A 19,541-nucleotide genomic window follows, 5' to 3' on the forward strand; every position below is an offset into this window, starting at 1 on the left:
CCCGTCAAAACAAACCCTCACCACTTTTCCACTGGCGCCAGGGGAATGACCTCCCGCTGTCAAAAATTGTCAGCCACGTGGAAATGGAGCATTCTGATTGGTTGGTGGGCGTGGCAGGTGATAATTAAATAATTAGGGAGCGTTCTGATTGGCTGCTCCCATAGCTGCCCGGCGCGTGATTAGTTCTGCCCATAGTGCCCCATATGTGTGATTGGTTGTCAAAATGCCAGATGAAAAAGTAGGAGAAAGGGGAAAAAGTGTCTGGAACCGCTCGAGATCCGAAAACAAAATGACGTCTGCGAAAAAGAAAGATGGCGAGTGTGTGAAAGGAATATATTTGACGAGAATGGAATGCCATTTTTATGACACGAGGAGAAAGAAATTGATTTTTTGCGGTTTTTATTACGTATATTTGGGATAAATCACGTTTTCTTAGGACGAAAGATTTCTCGGCGCCTCATAGCTAGCGAATTTAAATAAATTTCTCGAGTCACTTGACATTTTTTGTATGGAGGAAATGTATAAATGTTTTGAAGACGAGAGGTTTTCGGAGTGTAATAACCGTTAGAATTATTTACCGAGTCGTATGGTATTTGGGGGAGGAAAACAGGAACGGACAGATTCGCACTAGAAATTTCTGATGGCGACGAATTTGGAGATATACGAGGCTTTTATGACTATGACAAACATGCAGGCTGAAAAAATTTTCTTTCGACGCGATGATAACTTTGCAGGATACTGAAGGGAGGGGGGAGAGAGAGAGAGAGAGAGAGAGAGAGATCGTGTGAGTCAGGAAAGCATAGAGATGCTAGGAGACAATAGGAAAACATGTGTTCGTGTAGGTCCGCGTAAATGGCTTTCAAAAAAAGGGAAGTTGTGAAAAATTTAGGATAAAGAGAAAGGTAAAGAAACAACATAAATTTGCATTTATGTTATCAAGTATAAGCTAAATTTATTGTTTTTCACATTTTTCACATATATATAAATATGTTTTGTTGCAAAGTTATTCTTCTTGTTACAAAATTAAATACATGATTCAGTTAAAAAATATAATTCTCGATTCATTAAAATTATATTAGTAATTTCTTCAAATTTTAGTGTAATTAATTCTAAAAATACAATATTAAAATATGTATTAAAAAATGATAAATTATTTATTTGTATGCTCACAGCAAGATATCTTTTTGATTGCCTCGGAGAGTGAGTTTGATGATATCGATATCGATGTAATTGTTATGTAGACATAGTTCTATCTCCTTGATAACGTGTTCTCAGATAACTCTCGTTAACAGTATGGACGACAGATGCTGGTTTATACGAGCATCGACACATTTGATGATATTCTCCATGCCTTGAAAAGTAGTTTGCTGCATTACAACTGCGACGGAGTAAGTTTTCCTTTTTTTTCGACGGTGGTTGTTCCTTCGCTTTCCAGTCAGCTTGCGTACTTCCAGTACTGCTTTCTTTAGGAAAATTTTCATTTTCCTTATACGTCACTAATATAGCTTTTGCTCCATAGGCAGAGGTGAAGTTGATAAATATGTTTGCAAATGTGATAGGATTTACTTTGCTTTTATTGCTTCCGTTAAAGTACGCGCTCATGTCCCGAATACTCTCTTGAAATTGCTGCCACGTGTCCGGATCAAAGCTTCCTTCTGTAGAATTACCACTCAATTTGACAACAGGCTCGAAGATACTCTTTTTAGATAATTGTAATCCCACGTGTAATTCCTTCGTATAACAGGTATTGAGACGGTATGCCAGACGGTATGCAGAAAATAACAAACTTTGTTGCACCGAATTCTTGAATATCTTGCGAATATTTTCTAGTTTAGCGGGATTCGCAACTTCTTGTTGTCCGGCCATATTACTTGACGAGAGAATTTTGAATAAATGTTCACTTTTAACAAACTTAGAGGGATTTTGGAAGTGGACGCTTCGAATGTCGATACTCGAGTAAAGCAATGTACCAGTATGTATAGCAATCTTTATTTATACAGCATCTCTCCTTCCTTTCGAAATAAAAAAAGTACATTTTATAAATAACATACAGTCAAATCGAAGATTTTAGAAGAAACTCATCTCTTCGCTTTGTCTCTGCTCTTTTTCAAGGAAAAACTTTTCTCGAATAATAGAATTATTAGATTCGATCATGTTCGAACACGCGTGTGTCTTGGATGTTAGATGAGAACAATTTTAAATAAATAAATTATTGAACATTCGAGTAAGCTATAATTTGACGCTGCTCTTTTTTAAGGAAAGAATTTTCTCAAATAAAGGGAATATTACAGGTTCGATCACGTACGAACATGCTTAGGTATTAGATGAGAAAATTAAAAAAAATCATCGAAAAAATCATACAAAAATTATTTCAAAAAGAAGACATTATCGAAATATATAATAGAATTACAAGTAAGAAATATTTTATAAATGTTAAATTTGAAGAAGCGAGAACTTTCCTCAAATTTAAATAACTATTCATATGGACGTGACATGTCTGACGCCATTTATGCATTAATAAACAAAAAAGATGAATTCGGAAAAAGGATCAAATCTACATAGGTACAAGGAATACAAATTTTCAAGAAAAAATGATTTATTACTTGAGCTATGAGATAACATTCTTACCTTCCTTTTCTCCTTGAAACTATAGAATAATTCTATAATTTTTTATAAATCTCTTTTTTCATACGGAAAAGGTAGGATTTTCCCTATAAATAGTGCATTTTGCGCTATCTAAAACTGTTTTCGAGTTGAACTCTTTCGTGCTTCACTTCGGTTTCATCATGCGAGTTTTAAAAGTTTGTGTTCGGGTTATTTTGTTTGTGCGAATAAAGGTGCGAAAAAATGGGAAGTGAAATAATCAGAAGAAGCGTAAAATTAGCATCAATGCTGGATATCCGCATAAACGCGGAGAAATTTTTATCCAAAATATCCGAAGTTTCGGTCGATGCTAATTATTTGCTTTTCACACGTTTTTCGTGCAAATGTTCCGATACAATATTGGGAGATCAGTTAGGATACTTTGATGCTGACGCGCGGTTACTCCGGATTGCCGGAGAAATAATCGAAACGCGACGTGCATTTGGACACGAGGAGGAGAATGTGGGTGGACACATCCAAAATCTCCTCTCGCATTTCTATAATAGTAAGCACCACTCTATTATTTCTACATAAATAACTCGAATAATAAACTCGGTTTAGCTAATTTTTAATAATAAATTGTAGAAGAAAATGTTCGTCAAAGAATCACTGTGTTAGTGAATCCTCTCACACAGATTCGGAGGCGACGCGCGAAGGAAGAGCCAGAAGCAGGACCAGCGCGTAAGTAATAAACTAGATAGAAGTAATATTAAAAATGTAATTTTTTGCAATTTTCTAAGATTAAAATATTTATTTGCTTTTAGAAAGAGCACGTATTGTATTAACGCAGGAATTGGAGGAGAAGGCGACTCCAGAAATTATTCAGTTCTCGTCTGGTTTACATTTGCAAATAATCTCTAAAACAAATAGTAAAAGATAAAAAATCTAAACAAAACTTGTTTTTCACTAAAAAAAACTTTGTTTTTCAGATGCGGAAGTAAGTACTCCTGATCCGCATGTGTTCTCGCCTGGTAAGTTCATAAAAAGAAAAAAATATTAATTAAAGAACATAATATCTATATTAATTAAGGACATAATATTGGGAATAAAAATTTACTTTTATCTACTTTATATACTTTTTTCCTAGAATATGATTATATGTATTCTCCCGTAATCCCGGAAGAGGGAGGCGATGAAAAAAGAAGAAGAGCAGGAAGACGAAAAAGAGGGAGAGGAAAAGGAGGAACATGTGGAAGAACGAGAAACCGAAATAGAAAAGGAAATTAGAGAAATATCTCCTGGTATATAATCTTTTTTTCTTAATTTCTTGATTTATGTTCGTATTTTAAATTATCAAATTTTTTAGGAAATTTTCTCAGCCCAAATAAGAAGGGAGGGTGTGCGTCACGGCGGGGCCCGACCACGAACCAGTCGTGAAAACTCGTAATTATTTTGCGAAAAAATACCACCTCAGCCAGGAATCGAACCTGGATCTCCTGCTTACCGGGCAGGCATCTTATCCTTTCGACTACCGAGGCGATGTGATGATCTTTATCGCAAATAACATGTTTAGAATAACACGTCAACAATACAATGATACACACACACACACACACACACACACACACACACACACACACATATATATATATATATATATATATATTACAATATACATATATATACATGTATTCTTTCGAATCCCCACGACCGGTATTCTAGAGAGATGATGGTCCTAGTCTCTCGATGGATGCAGGTCGGACTGCAGCGGCGACACCCTCCAACGCCATTGGCAAATATACAAATAATCCTCCTGGAGCACGACAGGAGAGATTGCATCAAGCATGGCTCGAGCCCCCGAATAAGAAGGGAACCCTTTCTCAATCCCTTTCTTCATGTGAGAGGAAGACGGCGGCGTCAAAAGGCGAGTTACCTCAGCGAAAAATATCATGTATGCATGTTTATTAAATTAAAATACGAACATAATACGAATATTCGAAACAATATCGAAGTATTTTTCTATAAAGTAAAATTCCAATTTTTGTACCTTTATGCAGACGCGAACATCGAAGAGCCGCAGCGTGGAGGAGGCCGAATACTTGGACTCCTCAGGGGAATTCAGAAGAGGAAGAGGAGCAAGAAACAACTGAAGAAGAAAAGGAGGAGGAGGTGGGAGAGGAACAAGTGGAAGAGGAAACAGAGGAGGAGGGAGAGAAAAGGGAACAAGCGCGAGGTACCTCTGAGAACGAAGTCAGAAATTTTAATCATTTATTATTAATCAGGGAAAATTCGCGCTCGTTTAGAAATTTCGAAATATTAGGAAGGTAGCCGATATTCCGCTTGCGTCCGCTACCCAAAGGAGTCAAACTTTATAATTGGCTTGAAAACGCACTCACTGAAATTCACGTCTATACCTCCGAACTGCGGGATTACGTAGGATTTTTATTCGATTCGAAGGATTTTAACGCATGGTCTGGCAGGATTATCGTTTCAATCGGCACGCAACATAACTCATGAGGACATTTGACGTGAGTTTAGTAGCGCAAAGCGCCGATGATTCCGATATCGCGTAGAATTTTAACGTACGCGTTTTCAATGTCACGGCACTCAAAGGTCGCGGGCGCGTTTCGAATAAACTTACACGGGAAGACGTTGCAAAACGTTCGATCTTAACAATCTCCAATTCAGATTTTGTATTTCCTCGCTCTCTCGTAGCCGCCCAAATTTGTCATAAACGCAGAACGTTGCGAGCGAGGAACTTCACGAGCGATTGAATACAATAAGAATTTATGTCAGAATTTCTTGTTACATCACGATCTCGCGCTGGATTTAACGAAGACGGCTGGCGTCACCATTCCATCGAAGAGTTGCGGGATTCATAATAGCGGGAAATAGAATGTTTCCAACGCTTTCTCGTCGCATCCGATATTGCGATTTTTGTTTATAATTTTACTACTTTCGGACGCGAAAAAGACCTTTATTCGACGGAACCGCAGTACTCGCTTTTCTAGAACGCGAGCTCTTATATTGATTAAATATTATATGTTACGAACAGCATCATTATAGTCCTATTTTAAATTTAAAAGCAGCCGCGCGAAATAGAAGAGGTTATTGTGTATCATGCAATATCGGATATCACGACGAAAGAGATCACCGCTGCTCAAATAAATGTTCTCGATGTAACAAGGTGCCGCCGAGTGATCAGCGCGAAATCGTAGGACTTGTTAGGTGTGAGACGTGCGAACGTCCGTTCTTTGGAAAAGCATGCTTCGAGCATCATCTCGCGACAAATGTACGTTGGAAAAACTCCGAGTGTCTGTAATGCCATTCGATTTTGCGAATGTTGCGGACAGGTTATAAAAGCGACAAAAAGACACAAATGTGGTGTTTCTTTTTGTAAAATTTGCACAAAAACCGCTAAATCCTCTTTGCTACATGCAACCTTTCTCTCGTAAAGACAGATCCTGCGCTGTTGAGTCCGACGAAGATTCTTCTGTAATTACGAGAGAAAGCGAACAGAATAACGCGGGTGAGTGGGAACGCAAAAAGGGACGAACGGCATTCGTGTTTTACGATTTTGAGACGCATCAAGATCAATCGCTTGAGGAAACTGATATAAAAATTCACGTCCCGACTCTCTGCGTCATGCTACAGCACGCTTTGCGATTCGTGCGCGGGGATAGATAATTTGTCAGTGCGCTGCGACTGGTGTGGAAGACGCGAATTTGTTTTTCGGCAGAATCCTGTGAAACAATTTGTCGAATTTGCAACACGCCCTACGAAACATTTTACTCGGATCATTTGTATAGCGCATAACGCGAAATCATCGCACAGTTTATCTTCCGATACATTGTTGAAAATTAATCCGGATTAAACCTTGTATAATTTTGAATGGTAAAAAAATTATGGTCTTATCAGCAAATCGTATGAAATTTATTGATAGTATTAATTATTAGGTGTACAAAAAAGTTCTGAGCTTTTTTTTGTAAAATTCAATCTTTAAAATTCTGTTAAATTCAAAAACAAACAAAAAAATATTAATCAGCGAAATATTTCCCGTTTGTATCAATGACCTTTTGCTATCTTTCGGGTAGCTTGAGAATTTCTTGACGATAGAAGCTCACCGGCTTCGAAGCGATAAAGTCATCAATGTATTTTCGTATCTCTTCAAATCTCACGAAATGTGTATCAGCTAAATGATGCTGCAGCGACCGGAATAGGTAGTAATCGGAAGGCGCCATGTCTAGGCTATACGCCACGTGCAAGAGAAGTTCCCAGCCTAACGCAAAGATATGATCCTGAGTCGCTTTCGCAACATATGATCGAGCATTGTCATGAAGCAAGATTATTTTACGACGTCCTTGGCCAGTTTTGGCCTGTTTTCTTCTAATGCATCGCTCAAATTGGTCAATTGTTGTTGGTAGCGGTCTGCCGTGATTGTTTCACCCGGTTATAACAACTCGTAACACACCTTTCCAATCCCACCAGATACAGAGCAAAATCTTCTTGGCGTGGATATTGAGCTTTGGCGTCGATGTCGAAGGTTGATCAGGGTCAACCCATGATTTTCTACGTTTAGGGTTATCATAAAGAATCCACTTTTCATCGCCTGTAATGACTTTGTGCAGAAAGTCTTTTTTCCGGAACTTTGAAAGCAAAGTGAGTGCAGTGTCACGCCGACGATTTTTGTTGTCTTCGGACAATTCATGTGGAACCCATCTGCCTTCCTTCTGAACCTTTCCCATCGTATGTAAATGTACGGAAATGGTTTGCTGCGTAACGCCAAGCTGTTCTGCAAGCTCCTTTTCAGTTTGCGCAGAATTTATATCCAGCAGTGCTTGCAATTCGTCCGTTTCAATTTTTTGAGAGTCCAGCACGCGGTTCATCTTCAAGACTGAAATCTCCTTGGCGAAATTTTTGATACCATCTTTTACATGTAGTATGACTTACAGCGTTCTCTCCATATGCAGCACAAATCATTGCAGTGACTTTAGCAGCATTTTTCTTCAGATAAAACGCGAAGTGGATGGAAAATCGAATATGCTCTTTTGTTATTGCCATCGTGAACACTACTGATTTTTGAAGTTATGTGCATCAAATGCCAAACCGTATGGCATTTTAGAAGGTCAACGCTTTAAAACCGCAAAAGGGTGGGAAGATATATAAAATTTAAATTGTTATTTCGGTTGTATGAAATCTAAAGCTCAGAATTTTTTTGTACACCTAATATATGCCGATGCGTTTATCAGAATTATCGAAGGCCTTCGGATTACCGGATAGTTGTGACAAAGGTGTTTTTCTTCACTTATTTAATACTGCCGATAATCAAACATATGTCAGTCCACTACCGGATGTTTGTTATTACGCGCCCGAAACAATGCAAACAGAGGAACGCGTTTTCTTGTGTGGCACGCAAAAATGACAAAAAAAATGCCAAAAAAATGACAAAAATATTTGATTTTCAACGCGATATACTCGAATATTGTCGCATCTACGTTGATATTCTTCGACGAGCATGCATGGCTTTCAGAAAAATATTCTTAGAGCGGGGAAACGTGTGTCCATTCGAGGAATGTACAACTATCGCTTCAACGTGCATGAGAATTTTTCAGAAAAACTTTTTGCGCGAAGGAGAAATAAGAATCATTCCATCAGATGGATACAGATTTAAAGATAACCAGTCGCGCAAAGTTATGCAATGGTTAATTTTGAAGAAACGCGAGATCGATCATCGAATAATTCACGCGGGACATGGACGCGAGTATCGATTAGCGGAAAGCATCCTTGTCGATGGGTATTACGAATGCGAGAATGGAGGTGAGACGCAACGTCATGTCTCACTATTTCACAAATGTTTTTTTTCACGGATACCCGTCTTGTTATCCAATAAATCGCGATAAAACGCTCGAGAATTTTAAAGATACGTTTGACGCGCGTTATGAACGGATGGTTGCAACGTCTTGGTGGTTACGTTAGCAGGGATATATCCTGATAGAAAAATGGGAGTGCGTTTTGACGAAGAAATGCGCAAGAATCGAGAGACACGAGAATTTATTGAAAATCACTCTATGGTATAAATCTCACCTCTCGATCCTCATGATGCATTTTTTGGCGGACCGGCAATATCGTGACTCGATACCGAGAAGATACGCTACGTAGACGTATGTTCCCTGTACCCGTACGTACTCAAGACTGGAGTTTTTCCAATCGGTCATCCAGATTTTTATGTAGACGAAGAATGCAATAGTTTAATTGGAATTGCGCCAAATTTTAATTTCAGTCCAGTCTCGTACGTTGCCGAGTACTCCCCCCACGTAATCTTTTCCGGTACTATCGTATCGCGTACGCGTAAATTATTATTCGCTCTTTGCCGCACATGCTGTGAAATATTTTCTCACGATGTGCATTCACGACGATCCTGCGGAATACGAGTTCAAGGGCACATGGGTGTCCTGTGAATTACGCAAAGCAATCGAAAAAGAATATCTCGTGACGCGAGTAGACGAGATTTGGCAATACAAATCTACACGATATAATCCCGAAATGCGACAGGGAGGATTGTTTGCCGGATATATCAATACTTTTTTACAACTAAAATAAGCGAGTGGGTGGCCGAGCAAGTGCGAGGACGACAATGTTGCTAAAAAAACGTTACCTGAGGGAGTATGAAGCAATCAAAAGTATCATTCTTGATAAAAATAGCATCGTACGTAATTCTGGCTTACGCTCCATTGTCAAACTTTGTCTCAATTCGTTTTGGGGAAAATTCGGCCAAAGTAACTTGCCGAATACGGAAATAATAAGAACCTCTCAACGTTTCGCCGAATTGTTGTCAAGCTCGGAACACGAGATAATCGGCATATTGCCCGTCAATGAGGAGGTAATATATATGTTTCATGGTGGTTAAAGAGCGAAGCGGTACCTTCACCAATAACTAACGTGGTGATAGCGGCGTACACGACGGCATTTAAAGTTAAAGAGTATTTGGAAAAATTAGACCGTCGCGTATTATATTATGATACAGATTCATGTATCATGATCGTTCGATAAGTCAGGTAAAAAAGCAATAAAATTACCTTTTTCAGAAAATTCTTTTTCACTTTTTAACGTAGTCTCCTTGGAGCTTTACACTTAATCCAGCGGTGTTCTAATTTTTTGATCCTTTCGGAAAAGTAGGAAGTCTGGAGGCCTTCGAAATACGTATCCACAACAGCGATGACCTCATCGGACGAAAATTTCTTTCTTCCGAGCCAGATCTTGAGGTTTGGGAATTGAAAGAAGTCACAAGGGGCCCAATCAGAAGAATAAAGTGGATGAGACAGCAATTCGAATCTTAATTCATGCAATTTTGCCATTGCGACTGTGGAGGTGTGAGCATTGTCATGATAAAAGATGACTTTTTTGCGCGCCGCTCTTTCGTTTACAGCTCTTTGTACAAACGATTCAGAAGTGTAGAATAATATACTCCTGTGACTGTTTGACTCTTCTGTAAGTAGTCAATGAAGATGATTCCTTGGGAATTCCAAAAAACGTGGCCATTATCTTCCCGGCCGACAAAACAGTCTTCACCTTCTTCGACGTACATTCACCAAGCGCTGTCCACTGCTTCGACTGCTGTTTTGACTCGGGTATATAGTAATGGATCCAAGTCTCGCCTACGATCACGAATCGACGCCAAAATCTTGTGGATTGCGCTTAAGCATCGACAAACACTGCTGCGAAATGTCTTTTCGCATGCGTTTTTGATCGATGGTCAGCGGCATCCATCATGCACAAAACTTTTTCATTTCTAATTCTTTGTGCAGGATATTATGCACCCTATCTACTATGATGCCTTAGGTCTACAATCTCAGCTATGTCACGCGCCTTTATTCGGCGATCTTCCATGACGATACAATGGATTTTTTCAATCATTTCTGGCGTAGTGATTTCAACTGGACGTCCGGGGCGCGCTTCATCTTTGATTGATGTCCGGCCTCTTTTGAATTTATTAATCCAAAAATAAACAGTCTTCAATGTTGGTGCAGAGTCCCCGTAAACTTCGTCCAATTCGGCTTTAATCTGCGTAGCCGTCCACTTCTTTAAATAAAAATGTTTAATCACTGCACGGAATTCGTCTTTCTCCATTTTTACGACAACTGCTGCCATGCTCACTTTCAACGTCTGTCACATGTAAACTAAACGTCGCTTTTGGCTGAATCTTGGTATAAGGCAGTTTGAATAGTGTTACTTCCTGGCCATATACTACACAGTTCATCGTGGCGGTAAAAATTTACCTGACTTATCGAATGACTCTCGTATATACGAGCAGCGGTGATCCCAACGAGTACGAACCATACAGATAATTTTTTGGATGATATGACTGACGAACTCGAGAGTTACGGATGTAGTAGCTTCATCGAGGCGTTTATGTGTTCGGTCTGGCGGATCGAAATTTTACGCGTACATGGTACGGACGCAAATATGAAACATGTAAGATAAAGGAGATTAAATTAAATTTTGAAAACTTGCGACTGCTTAATTGTAAGTATTGTCGCGTTCGCGGTGTTACTTCCCGAGATCGCAATACTCGGCGGAGCGCTTTCGGAAAGGAAGAACACTGTTAAAAGAAAAGCTTGCTCTTTATTAAATCAACGGTACAGAAACGCCCACCGGCCACCGCGGAATCTGGCCGTCAAATCTGTATAACAGTCCGAGAACAACGCGTTGCCAAGGGCCGATCCTCTATTCAAACTCTTATCGATTGATATTGATAAATTTTAGCAGCGCCGAACGGAACACCGCACGGCCGCAACACTGCCCCCCTCTTCATAAAATTGTCGTTCCGACAATTCTTCCTCTTTCAAGAACTTCCTCTTGGAAAAGACTTCTGGGCTCCTGGCGACTTCCTGCCCTACCCTGGGCTGCTGCCTCAGGTTACCGGGCGCCGCTACTTCTAATCCCAGTCTTCTCTACTCTTCAGAAGAATCTTGTTCTTGAAATTTTCGCGCGTTTCACTCTTGACTCTTCGTCTTGAGCTTTGCGCACTTCTCTCTTTCATTTTTCGGGCAAAGTGGGGGTAATCGTCGTGGACCCTTACGTCTTTCTAAAAGACACACTAAGCCCCTGCCTCGGCATTCGCCCATCGTCCCCCGGAAAAACCACGACTCAGAAAATCGGGGGCGAGGCAGACTTCTTTTCAGTTTGAAGCACGAGCTTGAAGATCTTGCTTGGTGCTCAGGCTCGAGGATCTCCCCACGACGCTTCTCACGACGGAAGGAAGCTTAAAGAAAGATAAAATAGAACACAGTAACTCAAAACAATTAACAAGAAATAAAAGTAATGTCAAAATTGGAAAACCGGGCCCCGAAAACCTCTACTTAAAATTCTTCCCTTTCTCTAAACGGAGCTAACCTGTCGGCATGCACAACCTTGCTTTTCCCACCACCTGAATGAGAAATACAGAAAACTACATCACTAATTTTCTTAATTATCTCAAAAGACCCCTCCCAATCGTTCTGTAGTTTGGGAGACCTACCCTTCTTACGATGAGGATTAAATAACCAAACCTTCTGTCTTTCCTCAAAAACGGGATGCCTAGCCTTTCGATCATAGCGGCATTTGATCTTCAAAGACCCTGATTCTAATTTCTCTCTTACTCTCTGATGAATTTCATCCAGCTTCTGCCGCAAATTCCGAACGTACTCCACCGCTGACTCGGAAAAACCATAACTGGGAGGAGTACCTCTTAGCAAATCCATCGGCAAGGTAAGATCTCTTTCGCAAAACAATTCTAAAAGAGTTACGCCTGTAGCCTCATGTTTAGAGGTCCTATAGGCAAGAAGAAACATGGGAATCCAACGATCCCAATCCTTTTGATTCTCTTCAACAAACTTTGACAAATACTGTAGAATTGTCTGTTGTTGTCTTTCAACTTGACCATCAGACTGAGGATGAAGAGCGGTCGTCCTCGTTTTCCTAATTCCCAAAATTCTCATCAATTCTTGAAAGAGCTGTGATTCAAAATTCCTTCCCTGATCAGTATGAAGTTCCAACAGGATCCCATATCTAGAAACAATCTGATTAACAAAAATTTCTGCTACCGTAATAGCTCTCATATTTTTCAAAGGAAAAGCCTCTACCCATTTAGTAAAACAATCAACAACAACTAGGAGATACTTATTACCTGAAGAAGAAACAGGTAACGGGCCTAAAATATCCATCTGAATCCTCTCAAAAGGAGCTCCCGAATTAAAGATCTGCAAAGGAGATTTCCCCTTATCTGCAACACCCCTCTTCGCAATACAAATCTTACAGGTTCTGCACCATTCCTCAACATCCTTCTTACAGGTTGCCCAATAAAAACGCTTCCGGATCTTTTCCAGCGTTTTATTGATCCCGAAATGCCTTCCAGAAGGAGTATCATGAGCTTCTTCTAAAATCTGCTTCACTGCTTCGCGGGACCATCAACTGAAGAAAACTGTTTTTCAAATTAGGAGCCTCCCATCTCTTATGTAAAATCCCATTTTGGACTTCCAAGGCATGTCATTGATGCCAATAGATCTTGGTTGACAATCCTTTCGAAGAAACTTCCTCCCAAGAAGGTCGCAAATCATTTTCTTTGGCAAGTAAAAACATTGCCAGTTCCTGATCCTCTATTTGAGCCCTTCGCCAATCCTCAGAAGAATCCTCACGCAAAACAATACGAGCAACTACTTTATCCTCAAAAAGCCCTCTCTGAACTTCCACTTTAGAACAGAATCTACATTTTTCTTCTACACAAGGGCGTCTCGAAAGACCATCGGCATTACTGTGCATAATCCCCTTTCGATGAGCAACATCAAAATCGTATTGTTGTAACCTTTCCATCCAGCGAGCCAATTGTTTCTCCAAGTCTTTGAAGAACATCAACCATCTCAAAGAAGCATGATCAGTTCGAATACAGAAACTCTTTCCGTACAAATAATGATGAAAATGTTTCATCGAATCTACTAAAGCTAATAACTCTCTTCTTGTTGTGCAATAATTCCGCTCAGGTTTGTTCAAAACCCGACTATAATAAGCAATGACCCTCTCATAGCCGTCCTGAACTTGTGAAAGTACCGCCCCTATTCCAAAACCTGAAGCATCCGTATCCAAAATCATCTTTCCTTCCCCCTTCGGAAAGGAAAGAAGAGGTGCAGACGTTAATGCCTGTTTTAACCTCAAAAATGCTTCTTAACATTGCTCAGTCCATTCAAATTTAGTCAAATTCTCAGTTAACTTAAACAGAGGCTTCGCAATTGAAGAAAATCCCTTAACAAACTTCCGATAATAAGAGCAAAATCCAAGAAAACTTCGGACCTGTTTCTTATTCTGAGGAACTGGCCACTCAGTGACCGCTTCAGTCTTCTCAGGATCCGTAGCGATTCCGGCAGAAGAAACAACATGACCCAAATATTTTACTTGTCTCCTAAATAAATCACATTTCTTTGGGTTAACACTAAGTTTCGCAGCACGAAATCTCAGAAGAACTTCTCTTAAATTCTCTTTCATTTTCTCAAAAGTTTTGCCAAATACTATCACATCATCTAAATAAACCAGGCAAATTTTCGAAAGTAAACCCCGAAGCACCCGTTCCATAAGACGTTCAAAGGTAGCCGGGGCATTACACAAACCAAAAGGCATTGCAACAAATTGCCAAAGTCCATTCCCCACAGAAAAAGCAGTCTTTTCCCTATCTTCGGGACGAATTTTCAGTTGCCAATAACCACTCTTCAAATCCAGAGTATAAAACCAGACATTTCCCGATAACTGATTAAGAAGATCGTCAACCCTTGGTAGCGGATAATAATTTTTTTTCGTAACCGCATTCAATTTCCAAAATCAATGCAAAATCTAAGAGATCCATCTTTCTTCTTTACCAAAACTGCTGGAGAAACCCAAGGGCTTGAAGATTCTTCAATTACCCTTTGTTCTTTCATGTCTTCCATAATTTTTTCAACTTCTGAACGCATATGAATTGGAATTCTCCTAGGAGCCTGTTTGATAGGACAAGAACCCATTAATTCAATTTTATATTGAAGAACTTCACACTTTCCTGCAACAGCTTGCTCCGAAAACACGTCACGAAATTCTCGCAACAATGTAGCGGAAACTATTCTCTGATCTTCCTCCAATTCTCGGGAATTATTATGAAAGAATTCTTCCAACTCCGCGGGCAGAGCTTCGTCCTCTTGCTTAATCCGACGACAAAAATCTTCCCTATGACCTCCACGGAAAAAAGATTCTATTACAGTTTGCATCCCTATTCGTGAAAAGAAATCCGCGCCCAAAATACAATCCTCTCCAATATCGGCAACGAAAGTCGGTAACTCTAAATTAAATCTCCCTAACTTTATCTTAGCAAACATTTTAAAACTGATCGGGACCCTTTCTCCCGTAGGATACCTCAAATTTTCTTCCTTTGCTGAAAAACGCTTCCCTTTTCTCCCTATAAATTTACTACTCACCAAGGTCACATCACCGTATCCAATTAAAAAAAACAGTCTCTCCCATTAAGAGAGCTTTGGAAAACAAAATTTCCTGATTTTTCACACCCTCTCTCAAAACGCCTACAAATACCCGGGGCATTTCTTCCATTTGTCGAGCCCGCCCCAGAAAGTTCGACAAAACCTATTTTCCCTGCTGTGAAACAGAAAGTGATGGACACTTGGAACGGAAGTGCCCTTGTTTTCCGCACTGCCAACATTCCTTTTTCTCTTGAATTTTAAAATTCTTCTTTTTCTTAAAATTTAAACCCCTCGTTCCACGAGATTCTATTTTGAATCCGTTTAAATCAGGATTGCTCTTATAATTCGAGCAATCTTTAACCTCCTTAAAATCAAAATTTCTCCGCTCTTTTAAACAATTCTCCCTAATAATTTTAATAGCCAAAGCTCTTTCTACCGCGGCCCTCAAAGATGTTAACCCTTCTAGCTGCAATGTCTGTTTAACATTCACATCAGACAATGCAACTACAAATTGAGAACAAGCAATTTTGTCACGAACTCCGGGAGAACATTCAGAATAAGCTAATCGAGATAAACGCTCGATATCTGAGCCTAATGCAGCTAAATCTTCTCCGAATATCTGTTTCCGAATCTCTGATTCATAAATTGATAATAATAATTTTGCGAGGATAAATTTTCTCCAAAACGTAGCTCTAAACGCGCAACCAAATTTTCAAATTGAGAGTTCTCAAAATCCGTGCTCCCTTCCAAAATCGCACGCGCTTTTCCTTGGAGACATGACGCTAATACGACAGCCTTCTCCGCGTTTCTTAAATTATTCGCTCGCGCAATTAAATTAAACTGCGTAAGATATTCGCGCAACGGAACACTACCGTCATAAGTATCGGGCTTAAGTTTCAAGTCGGAACTAAAATTTGAAAAAGGAAATGACTGGCCTGATATCGGACGTTGCGAAATCTCTTCCTGCGGATCGGGCATTGAAAATGTTTCCGTCTCTCGACGAGCGCGCTCCTCCCTCAGAGAGCGAAGCTCCTCCAGTGTTAAGCGAAGAATTTCCTCCAAGTTCGGAGACGCCTCCGGCCCTTCCGCTCGAGTACAAGCCCTTTTTCTCGCAGAGATCACTCTCCGACCTTTCGCCTCTTCCTGTCCAGTCCCCGTCTCTTCTGTTTGTCGCTCCGCCATTATCTCTCTCACACACACACACACACACACACACACACACACACACACACACACACACACACACACACACGAATCGAAAAATTCGATCCCGGACGAGCCCCCAAAATTGTCGCGTTCACGGCGTTACTTCCCGAGATCGCGATACTCGGCGGAGCGCTTTCGGAAAGGAAGAAAACTGTTAAAAGAAAAGCTCGCTCTTTATTAAATCAACGGTACAGAAACGCGTCCGGCCACCGCGGAATCTGGCCGTCAAATCTGTATAACAGTCGGAGAACGACGCGTTGCCAAGGGCCGATCCTCTATTCAAATTCTTATCGATTGATATCGATTAATTTCAGCAGCGCCGAACGGAACACCGCACGGCCGCAACAGTATTTATAATTTATTATTAAATATATATTATTAAATTTATTATTATATATATAAAGAGAGCAGAAAGAAGAAATAAATCTGCGATTTAAAGCAATTCGTCGCACCGCGTTTCACGAGGTAACGCGAAACGAAATAAAACATGTGCTCCACTTTTATTAAAACGCAGATTTATCGACAATTGCCTTTCTTATTCGTATGGTTTTACGTTATATAATATTTAAAATTAAGTTAGGTTAAGGCTCGGATTTTCCCCATCCTCGTGTAATGTAAATATGTATACTAAATAAATATGTATACTAAATCAATATGTTTGTAAAAGTTTATTTTATTTTTAGTTATTAAATTTAAGAAAAAAATGTAATTTGAAAAATGTTTATTATTCAAAGTTTCGATTAGAAAATGTTTTGTAAAATTTGTTGTATCCCGGATGGGCTACGACGTTAATATTCGGGATAATCGGGTTCGTCAAGCCTAAGGAGTTGGAACTCCGAGCAAGATCAAAGGAATGTAGAAATCCTCGTGAAATCACTGACACACTTTCTTTAATTTAATTGATTTATTTTAACAAGTGCACAAATACTTTATATTATAACGATTATATTTTACACACGTTTACGCGTCGTCAGGCGCTTCGGCGCGTCTCGCGTTACTCGGGCGGCCGATGACCGAATGTGACACCTGCTGATAACGGTCGCGTGAACTTCGGGATTCCGTAGTATCTTGAGCGACTTTTATAATAATGATTCCGCACGACTTATAATTTTGACTCTCCTCCATTCCGCTTTGTATTACCGATTATAGGCTAATTGATGCCCGATCAGCATTCCGATCGGTTGCGTGATATTGATTGATCATAATATCACGCTCGGTTCGATCGTCAAATTTAGGAATTTGCTGATAGACTTTTCGCAATATTCTCGCGCGATGCATTTCTGCGGTCTTTCGAAAGACTGATCGTAATTTCGGCGGTCACATATTTGTGTCGTCTTTCGAAAGACTTTTTCCGAGATTCATTCGGACTACTTTTGTTGCCATGCGGACTACTTTTATTATTAGTTGTAGATCTGGCTACAACATCATTATCAAATGTGACAACATTAAAAAAATGTGTTTATGTGAATTTGTGTTTACTTTTAGTTATTAAGAGAAAATGTTATAAAAATGTTTATTTTTCTAATTGTAAGAAAAAGTATAATAAATCTTTTGTAAAATTAAATTTTTGAAACTCCCAATTTTTCCCCACACATAACTTTCTTTTAAAATTAATTTTTTATACAGAAAAAAATTTTGAATTTTCGATAGAGAATCTCGTTAAAATACTTTGTAAAAGAAAAAAGTATAAATTTTTACGTCCGCAAGTAAGTATTCAATCAAGTATTCAATCTTTTCTATGAGTAAGTTTCTTCGGCTTGAATTAGCTTTCGAGGAGCACTGCGTACAAGCTCGTTAGCGTCGATGCTCTTGCGGTGGACGCTCACACGAGCGTACGAAGTTTGCCGCGAGTATGAACTCGTTGCGCGAAGATACTGGCGCAAGCATACCCCCGCCGCGGAGGGATCCTTCCGCGAGTAAGCTAATCTCACTTTGAGAAAAAATCAAGAATTTCAAATGTCACCTATTAGAAGTTAGCCCCCCACTTTTAGAAATAACTTATTTTGAGAGTTGTGCTGAATTGTGCTAGGTTTATGCTACATTGTGCCCGAATTTTAAAACCGTAATGTGAAAAATGTCATAAAAAATGAAAAAAAACGACATTTTAGGCTAGCCCCCACTTTGCGATTTTTTTAATTTTCTCGATTGTGCTAGGTTGTGCTAGGTTGTGCTAACATTGTGCCAAAATATTATCTTTAAAAAATAATAACAATAGAAGTTATGATAAAAAATAGATTTGGGAAAAAAAATATATAAATGACATTTATTCTTATATCAGTCATCTAAAGAGTATGCAAATGCATATCTAATATATATTCGCTTAGCACAAGTTAGCACAACCGTCGGTTTCGTCAGCACAACGATATAAAGGGCACTTTACTCTTGAACGTGGCCCTTCGCGCACGCATTTTTTGTTAAAAATTCGGATTTTTAGTTATTGGATGTCCATAATACTGCATATCTGAGTTGTGCTAGGCTAGCACAAGTTGGCACAACCATAACTTTCGTCAGCACAACTATATAAAGGGCACTTTACTCTTGAGCGCGGCCCTTCGCGCATGCATTTTTTGTTAAAAATTCGGATTTGTAGTTATTGGATGTTCATAATACTGCATATCTGAGTTGTGCTAGCCTAGCACAAGTTGGCACAACCGTCGGTTTCGTCAGCACAATGATATAAAGGGCACTTTACTCTTGAGCGGGGCCCTTCGCGCACGCATTTTTTGTTAAAAATTCGGATTTTTAGTTATTGGATGTCCATAATACTGCATATCTGAGTTGTGCTAGGCTAGCACAAGTTGGCACAACCATAACTTTCGTCAGCACAACGATATAAAGGGCACTTTACTCTTGAGCGCGGCCCTTCGCGCACGCATTTTTTGTTAAAAACTCGGGTTTGTAGTTATTGGATGTTCATAATACTGCATATCTGAGTTGTGCTAGCCTAGCACAAGTTGGCACAACCGTCGGTTTCGTCAGCACAACGATATAAAGGGCACTTTACTCTTGAGCGCGACCCTTCGCGCACGCATTTTTTGTTAAAAATTCGGATTTTTAGTTATTGGATGTCCATAATACTGCATATCTGAGTTGTGCTAGGCTAGCACAAGTTGGCACAACCATAACTTTCGTCAGCACAACGATATAAAGGGCACTTTACTCTTGAGCGCGGCCCTTCGCACACGCATTTTTTGTTAAAAACTCGGGTTTGTAGTTATTGGATGTTCATAATACTGCATATCTGAGTTGTGCTAGCCTAGCACAAGTTGGCACAACCGTCGG

At 39.6% G+C, this 19,541-nt stretch overlaps 2 protein-coding genes across 3 annotated transcripts; one reads left to right on the forward strand and one right to left on the reverse strand.

Annotated features, from left to right (window-relative positions):
• The first annotated feature begins 123 nt into the window (after positions 1 to 123).
• On the forward strand, positions 124 to 16,912 carry LOC112552255 (uncharacterized). 2 transcript variants are annotated; one of them, XM_089080376.1, is made up of 8 exons: positions 124 to 3,148; positions 3,229 to 3,324; positions 3,408 to 3,479; positions 3,573 to 3,614; positions 3,731 to 3,884; positions 3,950 to 4,026; positions 4,306 to 4,507; positions 4,641 to 16,912. In XM_089080376.1, exons 1-5 carry the CDS (start codon positions 2,848 to 2,850, stop codon positions 3,868 to 3,870), a joined length of 651 nt encoding a protein of 216 aa, XP_088936502.1. In that variant the 5' UTR covers positions 124 to 2,847; the 3' UTR covers positions 3,871 to 3,884; positions 3,950 to 4,026; positions 4,306 to 4,507; positions 4,641 to 16,912. The 2 variants fall into 2 exon arrangements, with proteins under 2 accessions (XP_088936502.1, XP_088936501.1); XM_089080375.1 differs by having other exon boundaries at positions 3,950 to 4,507.
• LOC148936052 (uncharacterized) lies at positions 11,943 to 12,891 on the reverse strand. The gene is made up of 4 exons (XM_089080515.1): positions 12,878 to 12,891; positions 12,457 to 12,630; positions 12,101 to 12,393; positions 11,943 to 12,010 (listed from the first exon to the last, which is right to left on the reverse strand). The coding sequence occupies exons 1-4, from the start codon at positions 12,889 to 12,891 to the stop codon at positions 11,943 to 11,945; spliced, it is 549 nt and encodes a 182-aa protein (XP_088936641.1).
• Positions 16,913 to 19,541: the final 2,629 nt, after the last annotated feature.

Source organism: Pogonomyrmex barbatus, unplaced genomic scaffold (genome assembly GCF_055798465.1).
Source record: "Pogonomyrmex barbatus isolate J1 unplaced genomic scaffold, ASM5579846v1 scaffold3, whole genome shotgun sequence".
Taxonomy (NCBI): domain Eukaryota; kingdom Metazoa; phylum Arthropoda; class Insecta; order Hymenoptera; family Formicidae; genus Pogonomyrmex; species Pogonomyrmex barbatus.

Excerpts from the sequence above, each read along its gene's own strand:
- LOC112552255 (XM_089080375.1), top strand. The coding sequence starts at position 2,848 with ATGGGAAGTGAAATAATCAGAAGAAGCGTAAAATTAGCATCAATGCTG. Across the intron at positions 3,325-3,407 it reads GCCAGAAGCAGGACCAGCGC|AAAGAGCACGTATTGTATTA; the intron begins GTAAGTAATAAA and ends ATTTGCTTTTAG. Across the intron at positions 3,615-3,730 it reads TCCGCATGTGTTCTCGCCTG|AATATGATTATATGTATTCT; the intron begins GTAAGTTCATAA and ends CTTTTTTCCTAG.
- LOC148936052 (XM_089080515.1), bottom strand. Across the intron at positions 12,394-12,456 it reads ATTCTACAGTATTTGTCAAA|GACCTCTAAACATGAGGCTA; the intron begins GTTTGTTGAAGA and ends TCTTGCCTATAG. Across the intron at positions 12,011-12,100 it reads TAATCCTCATCGTAAGAAGG|GTGGTGGGAAAAGCAAGGTT; the intron begins GTAGGTCTCCCA and ends TTTCTCATTCAG.